The sequence below is a fragment of the Condylura cristata genome, unplaced genomic scaffold (genome assembly GCF_000260355.1).
Source record: "Condylura cristata isolate star-nosed mole 26May11 unplaced genomic scaffold, ConCri1.0 scaffold00008, whole genome shotgun sequence".
In the NCBI taxonomy this organism is placed as follows: Eukaryota; Metazoa; Chordata; class Mammalia; order Eulipotyphla; family Talpidae; genus Condylura; species Condylura cristata.
In genome coordinates this window covers 56220569-56234055 of record NW_004567109.1, presented here as the reverse complement: position 1 = coordinate 56234055, position 13487 = coordinate 56220569, and the positions used below count along the sequence as shown (strand labels likewise).

The 13487-nt window shown below is 44.6% G+C and overlaps 1 protein-coding gene across 2 annotated transcripts in view; it reads left to right on the top strand.

The window, feature by feature from the left end:
- Positions 1 to 13487, top strand: part of SLIT3 (slit homolog 3 (Drosophila)) — a 580975-nt gene that overhangs the window by 91732 nt on the left and 475756 nt on the right. For both annotated transcript variants that reach the window (XM_004679197.2, XM_004679196.2), the window contains exon 4: positions 9000 to 9071. In XM_004679197.2, coding sequence (XP_004679254.1) covers positions 9000 to 9071 — 72 coding nt within the window. The remainder of the gene's footprint in view (positions 1 to 8999; positions 9072 to 13487) is intronic.

Here is a 13487-nt window from a genome sequence, read left to right as displayed (position 1 = left end):
AAAAAAAAATGAACAACCATATACCAGAGACATTTTGCGGGGGTGGAGTGGAGAATGGGATCAAAAATGGTGGTGGGGGGAGGGAAGTGCATGGGATTTTGGTGATGGCACACGGGTGACATGGTGATGGGAAACCCACGGGGATTACGATTGAGATGGAAAAAAAATGTACAAAATGATGTAAAAATAAACTATTATAAAAAAAAACTGCATCTCTGTCTTGACCTTATCTCTGAAGTCATTCATAATTGCTTACCCAGCTGTCTGTTGTTAGCTCACACTTGAACATTGATAGTCATATCAAATTTAGCATGTCCAAATCTGTCTATCCACCTTCAACCCTGCTTTTCCCCCATCTCTGATGACAGCAGTTTCAAAGTTTCAGATACACACTCCAACTCCTCTGCATCAGTCTTGAATGCCCTCCCTCTCACACCTCACTTCTAATCCATCAGCAAATCCTGTCTGTTCTACCTTCAAAATGCTTCTACTTTAACCTCTGCAGCTGCAGGTATAAAGGGTCAAGAGAGTTCCTGGAGAGGGGAACAGCATATACAAAAGCCCAGAGTCAGGGGAAGATGCAACACCAGGGGTTATCAGAAGGGATTGAGGAATTATTCTTGAATGTGGGGACTCGCTGCCCTTTTGGTCCCATAATGAAATGTGGAGTAAAGAGATGTTGGTGGGGATCTGAACTGTGAGCACTGCCAGCTGATATGGGTGTTTGCAGTCGATTTAGTCAGTTGAAGGACACATGTGACTGTTAAATCCCATGTGTGCTCTGTGTGCAGTGTCTGTTGGGTTATGTATGTATCACATTCACATGAAGGCATTGCTGTTGTTTTTTCTCACCCTAACCATGTTTCCTGGGAGTCTGAGCCTTCAGTATTTTAGTGTGTCTCTACAAACAATCTGCTGAGGGACTCCCAGAGAGCCCTGCTCATGACTCTAGTCCTGGATAATGCAGCCTCTAGTTCCCTGCATTATTGAATGCAGATGTGATTCAGACATTATGGGTGTGCCACCCTGCACCAAGAGGACACTCAGTGCCCTTTGGCTCATGCTTTGCAGACCCAATTTTATTCTTAGCAACCGCATAGAAAATGCTTCTGCCGGTCTTTGTCTCCCAGCCCACACTTCTCCGGGAACAAGGTCTTTGGGCATCTAGCAGCAGCTGGGACAGAGGTCAGAGACAAGAAGGCTCAAGCCACTGATGTGCTTTGCTTTCCTCCTAACAACCATGTAATTGGAGGAAAATTGGTCCAGTGTGATATGCAGGAAAGTTCCAAAGGCTGTTTTCTTTTCATGCTAGAATCCTGAGCTGGATCCCACCAAGGTGAGGTGCTGTATAAGCCCCCCAAACTCTCTAGCACTGTTCTTTTATCTTGATACAAGGTCACGCACAATGGGCAGGCATGACTGAGAATACCCTTGGGAATGTTCTGCAGGAACTTGGCTCATTGGGTCTGAGAGGAGATGAAAATAATGCTCTTGATGTTCAGTATTCCCCTCTTGCCCTGAGGCCAGTGATTTCCTGGCACCCGCAAAGCCTTCATCCGACACCCTCAAAGCCTTCATCTGAAACCAAAGGGGAACGATTATTAAATAGGTCTTAGATAGTGAAGCCAAGGGTCAGTTTCCTAGTCTGCTGGGACTGAGTTTCTTCAGCTATGAAATAGCCAAATACTCCTTCCTAGGATTGGTGGGAAGCCTCCTGATCAATTAAGCACCAAAAATATTAAGGAAGCAGAATGGTGGAGGGCCTCAATTCTTAGGTTTTATGTCAGAGCATTATCCAAACCCTATTTATCAGCTCTGACTTTGGGCAAATTATATAACTTCTCTGTGCCTCAGTCTCCTTAGGTAAAACAATGACAATAATAATATCTACTCCAAGAAATACGTAAAGAAAGTTAGATGAAGCATATAAATCACATGCCCTATGCTGACTAGAAAGAAAGGAAGAAACAAGAACAAACAGATCATTTGTGTTGCTTGGATGCTAAGATAAGTTGACTATGCAAATCAAATACACAGGTGTCCTTATAGATTTCCCAGCTTCCTTTGCAGTTAGGTTTGTGCCTTGTGACCAGGCCCAGCCAATAGACTGAGGAAACTAAGTAGCTGAGTTACCTACTAATAAAGGAAGTTAAGTGCTCATGTGGCTCCTCCTTCCTGAACCCCTCCTACCACCCTACATAGCCTCCTGGGGGGCCACATGTTCCTTATAGCATCTTACAGTTGGAGCAGTTTCCTTGTGTGCACGCAAGATCCCTCTTTCCTATGTTCACCCAGTGACATTAGTTACTCTAATAGCCTTGCTGACCAATACAGTCATCTATGAGGAGAAATACATCTGCTTTCTGACTTCTTAGAAAGGTGCCTGGGGAAGATGATAATGGTAAAAACAGAGGCTGTAACAGCTAGCATTTACTGAGACTGTAAGGAATATGCAAAGCTCTTTGCAAATGTTAAGCTATTCAGCTATCTTCTCAAGTAAATGGTTTGCTATTAAATAATTGTCTTCCTAAAAGCAACTTTTAGTTACCTTTTTAAAAAGTACTCAGACAACTAAATGAGCAACAAACTGCTTAAAGATAAGCATTCTAGACTTTGACAACAAAGTTGTTTCTACTACAGAAATGTCAAAAACAAAGGTTTTGAAGTTAAACATTTTGAAGTTAAAAAAAAAAAAATAACAGACTTTTCAAAATCAGCATTTAAGTTAACCTGAATGTCATTGAGCAAATACTGAATACCCTGAAAGACAAGGCTCAGGTCAACTTGCTTCTGACTCATCAAAATAAATTGTAGCTTGGTCCATAAGTACTACTAAAAGGAGGCCCTGTGTCATCTAAATAAAGCGGCTACCAAAAAATAGGCATGATTTTAATAAAAGGAAGCTGCAGTGCAAAGAAAGTCAATCACCTAGCTAAGGTAGCCATAGGTGATAAGCTAGTGGATACCATTCTGATCATGGCAGTGTAAACAAAGAACCTTCAAGATCAAGTTCCTCACTGACCTGATCAGGTTATATCCAATTGGCAGCATGAATATTTGCATAGTAGGAAAAAATGCCTGCATTTGATTTGCTCAACAGGTGAGGAAACCAGGAAAACATGAGGCCATCTATGACTTTAGGGACCAAGTCTTGAAAACAGCCCCAAATCAGGGCTCTGTCCTTTTGACTCAGTTTATAGCATTCCTTTGTGTCATCTGTGCATCCTTCTGAGTGATGTTGCCACTGTTAAAGTTGGTAGTCAAAGCCTCTGCACTTCATATCTGACCTTACTGGAGCATGCCGTTAACTCTGTGGCTTCCCATTTGGATGCCCACCTGGAAGGAAGCTTCGGGCTGCTTCCACTTCTCTCCATGGACTCATTGGTTATATCCCTCCATTGTAGCTTCTGTGATGAATAACAAGGCAGTTGTTGGTGCTTTTAGACATGTTGCTATTTCTCAAAGCACCAGTTGATCTGGAGGGCATCCAGGATGCCTGGGAAAGGGGCCCGCTTGATTTCATTACAAAAATCAGCAGTCCTGTGACCTTTAGTATCCATTGACTTTCTTCCTCCCTCAGGCTTAAGCTAGGCAGCTGGACACTCCAGATCTCTCAGGAAAAGGAAAGGACTTGCTGTGCTTGAGCCCTGACCCAGCCTGCCACTGTACTCTTATGGCCAGAAAGCCTTACCCCAGGATACTAAGTCCCACTCCTTTCTCCCCTTGCCTGTAGTGAGACAGGTGAGTCTCAAATTCAGAGGTTTCTGGAGGATGCAGCTAGACTCAGGTAGGCCTTCTGGGAGTACCATTCACCTTTAACCCTTACCTACCTTGCCCAGGAATGCTATTGATTCTGCAAATTCCCCTTCATGCCTAGTGTATGTCAACTGAAGTTGGGAGACCAAAGAGATGTTAATATGTTTCCTACTCCAGTGACCTTCAGAACTTAATGGGCAGATAAGACCATCACACTAGAAAATAATTCAAGGTAGTCTACAAGGAAGCACTAAATTAAGTAGTGTCATTAGCCAATAGTACTTAAGAATACAGGTTGGTATCCAATGTCTGGGTTCAAATCATTCAACATCATTTTGGTTAAAGCACGACTTTGGGTGAGTGCCATCACCTTCTTAGATCAATGTCTTCTTATTATAAGGCTACAAAGAGGATTAGACTCAAAAGTGTCTCTGTGAATGAAATGAGCTAAGGTATGAAAATTGCTTAGTGCAGTGTCCATCTGATAATTTTAGTGTTAATACCAGCTACTGCCATTAGTTCTGAAAACATGACATTTCATTACCACGTGAGAGACTGGTATAGAAAGCCTGTGTGGAAACACAGACCACCTTCTGCATGGTGTCCTCCCTTCCCCAATTTAGTAGTGATTGGTAACTCAACTGATAAGTCAACCTAGTGGGAGTCCTGTGGGCCACTTTTAGCACTTTGACTTCTGTAACTGCCTCAACCCTCATATTTGTTCCATTACAGACCCTTTTTGGTGATATTTCATGTCTGTCGCCTATATGACAATACCACCCTCATCCTTAGGCAGGTCCTCACAGAGCCACACTGATGGCTCAAGATCGCTCTTAACTGGTCCCCTTGTTTCCTCTCTCACTCTTTTCTAAATCAGATCATAATCCCTTTCTAAGCCTCCCTCCTACTCTAGGCAAACAACTAAACCCAAATCCCAGAGGCCTTTTGGACATGAGCTCTGCCAGCTCTACACTTCTAAGTCATCTCTTCCAGCAATGCAAACCTATTCCCCAATGTCCCTGGTCTCATGACCAAGTTTAGAATCCTTTTTTTTTTTTTTTTTAAAGATTTATTTATTTGTGCATACAGAACTGGGGTACAGGCCAGAGGCTCAGGGGCGGTGAGAGGCTTCACCAGAGACAGAGTGGGGAACAGAACAGGCAGATTGACGAAGTACACTGCTGAGGGGAGCAGTGGGCGGGTCAGGAGAGGTCTGCCACGCCATGTGGTCTCCTCCGGGGCAGGCGGGAATCGAACTCATGCGGAAGCAGCTTTAGATTCTCAGTGCTGTGCTTTAACCCGCTGTGCCACCAGGGAGGGCCTTAGAATCCTTTTTTATCCATGTCCTGAAGAGTTACACTCATGCTTCAAATCTAAACTCCAAAGCATTTCCTGTGGAAAATCTCTGTATCTAGGCCTGGATTAGTTGCCCCTCCTCAGTACTCCCACAGCACCTTTGTTTACAAGATCACAGGGCAACTTTTGGTTTTCATGTCTATCTGCCCCACTAACATTCCTGAAGCAATTTATTTGCTCATTTATTCATTCATGTATGTCCATATTGAAAAATGATATGAGAGCTGTATGGGTAAATGGAAGGTAGCTAGATGGATGGATAAATTAATGGATAGGTGGACAGGAAGGTGGATAGATGAATGGAGGATGGGTGGATGAAATGATAGATTGATGGTGGCTGGATGGATGGATAAAGGAATGGTTGAATAGAAATTGGGTGAATGGATGTTGAATGCATAAATGAATGGATAAATTTGACAAAGTGACAAAAATGTCTAATTAGTTCCTATACCCAGGTCCTCCTTGAAGGCCCTCAGCACACTAAAACAGTGCTATAAGAAAATCTCTCTTTTGTGCAGCATTCACTGTTCAGACTGAAAGGCAGTGTGACTTTCAACTAGCAACCAATGGGTTTTTGACCTTAATATTCCCAGTTGTTCTAGAAGAAAAGCTGAAAAGGAGTGTTGATCCTTGAGAGACCATCAGTGACCCAGGAACCTGTACTATTTGCTGAACCCCTCTCCCTCAGGTGAATACCCCTATGGATTTTGTCCTATTCTCGATCCAGTCATCACAGATTTGTCTCCAACTTGAACTCTGACAGGGTATTTCCATCTCTGGACTCAGGGTGGAATAGATGGTGTAAATGATGGAGGACACCCTGGCCAGTCTGCAGTCCACTGCTTACCTGTCCCTCATGCCTACTCAGGAGTTCTTCCAAAGCAGCCACAGAAGTGCACCTGTGCATAGTGGATCCTTCATCTGCTCTTTGAGGAAGACCTTTCGGGCCAACTCAGTCACAGTCAACTAAACATGCATAAATCCTGGAATGAAATGTAGTACGATCTCCTGTGACTGAGAATCAGTATGAGGCCCGCCCAAGCTGCAGCAGAAAGCCCCTTGAGGCTTTTGGGAGAAGAGCCCAACCCAGCTGCCCTGGAATCCTCACTCAGGGTTTAGGAAGCAGCAGACAGAATACAATTGACTAAATTTGATTGTGTTTTTATTTTTGTCCAGCCATAAATACCGGCAAAGAACTAAAAACCATTCCTTCCCTTCCTGGAGCCTTAGAGCCAAACTGATTTTATTTTTAGTTTCAACTCTGGCTGAAGACTTTTAGCAGGCTAAACACCCACCCCACTGCAGGCAGTGCTGGGCCAGATTCTAGGATTTTTGCCTAGTCTGGAATATTGGTCGTCTAAAAGTAACTCTTGCCAGGCTTTGTGCAGCTGTGACAGTAGTGGGTGGTTCCAGACAGCCCCACATAAAGACACATTTCTGGCCTTAGGGACCTCCAGGAGAGTCCTTTCAGGGAGGGAAATGTATCAGGATAGTTGTCTGGCTTGAGGTGGAGGAGGCCAGCAACCCTGCGCAGAAGGAAGTAGAGGATGAAAGACAGGGGAAAAGGGAGAACAACTGAGAGGCTTCTGTTAACATAATGGTCTAACTGGATTCAGAAGCCTGGGCTTAAGTCCTTCTTCTGCCCCTTCTGACACTGTGGTGGTCTCGGGGAAGGTGCTGAACCTCTCCAGGTACTGCCATCCTTATTTGTGTGGGTGGGAAATAATAAGGTCTGCCTCACCAAAGCATAGCCTCTGACATGCACTGAGGACTCCACAGCACCACTGTTGTTATGATTGTCATGCTCTTCTGGCAGTGCTAGAAATGCATGCACAAAGTGTATCATTCAGACTTACCCTCACCCAATGAATGGGGTTATTTTGCCAGTGAAAAACTGAGGCTGCAAGGCTAACTTCTCCAAGATTTCATTGAGAGCATGAAACTGATCTGCCCCTGAACAACCCTCACCTCACCTGAACAACCCTCACCTCACCTTCTCTAGAACCAAGACTGCATTGACTACATGGGAACTGCCCTAAGAGAGAAACTAGATCCCTCCCCCGTAAGCCTACCTCCTGTTTCCTGTGTTCCCCTCTCTTTTCACTAGTGGGTTCTGGGAGAGCCCTAAAGAGCACTGGTCAAGTTCATGGAAACAGACACTGAGATGGTAGCTGCTCAAGACTGGGGTGAGGGCAGTTAGGCAAGGAGTACTCGTTTCATGTACAGTGTGCCTTAGTTTTACAAGATGAGAAAGTTCTGGGGATCTGTTGCCCAACAACATGGATTTGCTTAACCCTGCTAATTGTATACTTCACGATGGTTGAGATGGTCAAGTTTATGCTGTGTGTATTTTTTTTTTTCATTATAATTAAAAAAAAAAAGCACTTGTGTGGGAATCTGGGTTGGAACAGGAATTTTGAGGCTATTCTGTGAACTTTCTGGCATTTTCTCTGCCCTCCTCCTTATCAGGAGTCTCACCTACAGCCTCCCTGAGCCACATCCACCCACAGGCTTTGGGAATCCATCAGCGCACTGCTGACAGGAGGTCTTATATGCTCCTTATATGCTTTGCCCTTTTTGACCTTGCTCTACCCCTTCATTCCTTTGACATTTTTATCCATCAACCTTGGGATGAAAGGAGGAAAATAGAAAAATCCCATCTGAGAAATGTTTCAACTTAGTATTGAGGGAGTGTCTGGCCTTTGAGGCCAGGAACTGGGAAATTCACATCTTTCCTTCAGTTTGCTTGGCTCTAAGGTAGGATAATACAAATTTCCTATAGAACCATACATACCAAATTCACTCTAAGTGGAAAAATTCTGCGAGTCTGTAAACTGTTCTTGTGCTCCAAGAGATTCTGAGAAATAAGATTCTGGAAATTCTAGGACAGACGATTTGGGGACATTGGGCTTCCAGTGATCAGCCTGCACCAAGGCGCTAGGGCAGAGATCATGGAACAGGGTCCCCCAAGCCTCCACTCCCACAGAACAGCCTTCATGCCTCTATGTCCTATGAAACCTCCTGCTCTTCTTTCCTGTGTGTATCAGTACTGACCATTCTCAGGAGGGCATCTGATTGGCTCTGTGGCCACCATTCAGTGTGGGACATCCCTGTTGAGCCAACTTTTACCTCCAGCCACACCCAGACCTTGATCCTGACCTGGGTCCCACTAATCATTAGGCACAACAGAGGCAGTGCACACCACCAGCATGACTGAGAGGCCCCATGAATATGTTTTAGTATATTTTAAAATTAGAAGGAAAAAATAAGCTTAAATAAATGTTGCAATGTATAGTAGTATAATAGCTTTTACACCAACAGTTGTAAAATGTATTATTATTTTGAGTGGAGGAAGGAACCCACAAAGGTCAAAATGCCCATGAATGACACCTTGAAGGCCTGCTCTAGTTGATGAAACAAGATGGCAGAGATTGCCTTTTGCCCCTTAGCCTATGACTCCTGTTCCTGTGGTAACTGGTATCATTCCTCCCAGCCACCACCATCATTTAGGATCTGGAATATTCTCTGTGGCCCTGTTTCTTTTGGGGAGCCCATTTCACGTGCCAATTCTTTCACTTGGACATAGCTAGCTGGAGCACACAATAAGGAAATTTCATAAGTCTTGCCAGAGTTGCATGGGAAAGAACATTGTGGCCAATTAGTGATGTCTGTCCTAGCTGGTGACAGAGCCAGGGCAGTGGGCATGCTGTGTTCTTGCTTATGGCTGACCTTTGCCTTCTGCCCCCAATGTGTGCTGAGTATCCCATGTTGAAAGGTCTAGAGAAACTGGTAATGCCTATTGATTGATGGATGGAAGACCTGTCTGAACACACTGGATCCAATTTAACCTCCCTTTGACATCCTTTCATTTTCCTTTTCATCTTCAGGCGCCTGAACAAGAATAAGCTGCAAGTCCTTCCAGAATTGCTTTTCCAGAGCACACCAAAACTCACCAGACTGTGAGTAGAATTGGATTGTTTTTTCTTACCTGACTTTGGTGATGTGGTGAACGTGATTCCACGGGTGCAGAGAGCCTGGAGCCTTGTGGAGCTTGCTGGTTAGGCAGTGTTGTGGATATGGAGGCAGGGCACCCACATGGTGGGTCCCCACCTCCCTGCTACACACACTGTCTTGCTCCCTTCCTTGGGAGATCAACGGCTTAAGTGTCCAGAGAGGGCTGGCTACTCATGGTAGCACATGGCTCCTTTGCAAAGAAGGAAGAAACTTTCATTAATTTTGTGTCTGACCTGACTCAGGGAAAAGCCCTGAGGATGGGATCTGGGTCTATCCTCAGAGACTACCAGTGGTTCGTGCAGAGGGCATTGGACTGGACATTTCAGCATCAACACCCTGCTGGTTTAAGGAGTTCCTGCCCTTTCTCTGATTTTTACCGTTGCTGGCATGAGGAACACTGGTCTGTCTAGAGGACTATTATTTTTGTGGAGAAAGGAATTAACACCTTGAATTTCACTTTGTCTTCTGGAATGGTCAGGGATGTGACAGTGGTGGAGAGAGCTGGAGATGCCACTGTGCATTTATTCAGTGTGAGAGTTTGGAAGCTGAGGAGCCAGAGATGCACGTTGGAATAAAGGTTGTGATTCATGTATTGGGGGTGTTAGGCAAGTGCTAATTATGAACAGCAACAACTCTGTGATTTTGAACCCACAGTCCTGTTGGCAGTGACTAGTATAGTTCATGGGGTGGGTAAGCTGGGTTGCCCAAGGCTTGACTTTCTGAATGGAGCGAAGCAGTGTGCTTAGCAGTCATGTGGGAGATTTACAGCCCAACTAGGAAGACTCTTAACGTGGCTGGGGAGGCTTCAAAGCCACGGCCACCACGCTCATTACCAATGGTTGTGTTTAATACCTACTTATACACTCAAACAATGCATGTAGGCTCTGGGATAAATTGGAAAATCGGAAACACATGTCAGTGTGTGCACTTAAGAATGAGTCACAGTGGCCTTGCTTGTCTTCTCTAAGACAAACCTGTACTTAGTCAAGATTTCCTATTGCTAGGTCACCTGGCTGACTTTGCTAAAGATGGGAGAATATATAGCCCCCTTTACACCCTTCCCTTCTGAACCTGCCTTGCTGGGCAAAGGTGCAGTTTGGCAGTTTGGCTATCTAGTCAAACTGCGTGAGCAATGCCAAGTGAATGCAAAGACACCATCCTGGCTTAGAGCTTCCCCTTCCCTGTTGCGTTCTTTTCTTAGATGCTCATCTAGTAGCTGCTTTTCCACCCAGTACCACATTGCACCTTTTGAATCTGCTCTTTACTAAATAATGCAGACTGTGTTTGCTTCCTCTGGAATCTCAGCCTACCTTTCTTGGCAAAGTTGAAGGTGCCAGTGGGTTGGGGCTGTTGGAAATCTTGGGGCAGAGAAGCTTGAGTGTTACTCCTGCTGCAGGACCTCGGGGACTGGCCCTTCCTCAAAGGAGCCACGGCCTTGCAGCTGTTTGCCAGCAGTCACCAGGTGATGTCCATTTTGTGCCGAGTTGGCCAGATGCAGTAGATGGGGGGGGGGGGATTTCAGACAGTAAAAACAAGTTGCTGAGCTGCACCTGGGCATGGGAATCCTTTGACAGTCATTTGGTAAGAGCTTGGTAGAGTTGCTTTCCCTTCTGTGCCGAAATATGCTCTCCGGTAAAGGGGAGCTGTCTGCTCCTCACTCCACCTGACCTTGCTCAGGATCCGTGACCCCCATGGAGTCCACGTGATGGTGTGAACGTTTCTAGGGTTAGAAGTGCTCTTAAGTGGTTTCACCAAAATACCTAGTGTTGTCCCTACTACTCCCATTGTCACAACCTCAGTTGTTGTGAGGTTCAGTTGTTGTTCAGTTTCACTGAAGTAAGTTATGCTGAGCTTTTACTTCAAGCCAGAGATTGTACTGACCAGGTAAATAGGGCTGGCATTTGACTCATTTTGGAATCCATCCTTTTCCAGGTCCCCAGTGAGGCACTGGATCTTGCACACACAGACACCCAGAATAGAGATGAATAAATATGAGGCTTGAGGATATAAGTGGTGCTCTTCTGGAGCTTTGGTTCTGTTAAGCACTATTCATTTACTTAATCATTCATTCATCCATTCACTCATTCATTCAAAAAGCTCTTTTTGGGTGTTTGCTCCTGCTTGGTCAGTGTGCTGGGTCTTGAACTGCATGAAGGATGCCCATTTAGCCACGTGCCCATCATGAAACATTCTGAATGACTGCCAAAAAGCTGAGAGCTAAATATAATTTTCTTTTTATTGAAGCAGCTCTATTAACCCAGGTTTGGGTCATCATCAGCATTCCTTTTTTTCTCTCTGGGCTTGATCTTTGATTTTTTCTTAATGGCCCTATTGTGTCTCTGTCTTATTGTGTTAGCCACTCTAGGGCATTTTTGGAAATAAGCAAGGTACAAATTAGAAATCAATAAAAGTGCAATCATGAGTGTGTATACATGTGCCACTGGCTCTGCTTTAAAAGAGCACTGCATCTCATAGGCCCAGCAAATTGTTTCCCCAGGGGTGCCCATGGTAGGTGCAGTGTGTCTGTCCTCTCCTTAGCATGCCATGTGGGAGGAGCAGCACTCTGGACATGCCTTGTCTTTCCTCACTAGATATATAGACAAAAACTGCTTCATACTCAGTGTCTAGCCAAAGAGTAACTTTTATAAAAGCTAAGACATGTAATAAGATACCTCAAAACCTGATGGGAAAGGGAAATAATATTTATTGAGAACCCATGCAATTATAATAAAAACACTAAGTAGTAAGTGAAAGAAATGTGACCAAAGTCAGTTGAACCCCTCAAAGGAAATCTATTAGTTCATATGACTGAGAGGCCCAGGGACAGTAGTGGATGGCTTGGTGGGACCTCATCTTGCTCTGTTCAGCCCTAGGAGCAATGCATGTAGGAGCAGCAGAAGCCTAAGAGAATATTCTCTCAGCAGTACAGGTGGAGAGGGTATCCTTACCAGCGTTCCTGTAGGGAGCGTGCTTATCGGCTTGGTCACATCCATAACTGAGCGATTTACTGTTGCCAGCAAGATGGTGTCCCCAAAGCAGTCAAGTTGGTGTCAAGTGTTCATCCACTTACTTGAGTAGGAGGGTACACAGGACCCAGGAATGCCTTTCCCCAAGGAAAGTATAATTCTAATGCTAAGATTTAACCTTCCCAGCAATCCTGCAAAAGAAATCTTTATTCATGTATTCCTAAAACTTAGAAGGGCTATCTAACTTACCCAAAGTCATATGACCAGGGTAAGTGCAACCAGGATTCAAATGTCTATGTTTTTGCCAAGTCCTTGAGTTTTGCCCAGACCCCTGCCACACTAACTGTTGTGGACAGCTGACATGCTAACAAGGATTGATAATGGACTGGTCACAGAGCCAAGCTCTTCTCTCAGATCTTTGCTGGTTACCTCACCATCATCCATTCTCAGTGCTGGCATTATCAGATTCATTGATCAACATGTACGGCAGTGGTGTGTCTACCCTCTTAATCACATTGAGCTGTTTTCCAGCACATAAAGCACAGTCCATAGAGCTTGAAAGTGCACTGAGATTTAGCTAATATTGGTGTGGTCTGTAAAACACCCAGCAAAGTGTTTGTCCTGCCTTGGGCACTTACTAGATCCCCTACCCTGATTTGGATCCTGGGGTTCTCTAGGTCAGGATTGTGTTTCTGCTGTCTCTGCATTCCCTAGGGCTCCTGACGCAATCTGAGCATAGGATAAGAAGAACATAGGAGGAAGCATTAAGGGGCTTCCAACTATATGCTATGAGCTAGCTATTACCCTCTTGGGTCTCAAGTTCTTCATCAATGAAATAGACAATAGAACCTATTCCCCAGTGGTGTTGTGAGTTTTAGTGGACATAACCCAAGGGCATAGCTTTTAGCATGGATGAGATAGCACTTAGCAAGTGCTCGGTTAAAGGGCTGAGCCTATGTGCTGACTTAGGTGTTTATTGTGCAAACATCAGCCCCTTACAGAAGAGCTCAAGCCCCAAAATAGGTGAGGACTGTGGGAGTACTGCCTTTGGGGCAGGAAGATTCCTGTTCTCATACTAGCTTTTTTCCCCACAAGCTATGTGGCCTTAGGCATGTTACCTCTCTGGGCTTTACTTGTTCCTCTATAGAGGATGGGATGGAGTGCAGACTGTTACATAATCTGTAGGCTACTAATGTCTCCTTTCTTACATCCTCTTTCAGCTTTACCTTTCAACCTACGTGTGTGTATGTGTGTGTGTGTGTGTGTGTGTGTGTGTGGTGTTTATGAGAGAGAGAGAAAGAGAGCAAAGGATTTCAGGTAATTTGGAGATTAAGTGGTTTATGTTGCCAGAATTTTTCAGAAAAAAAAAAAAAAAAAACAGAAGGCAAAAAACAG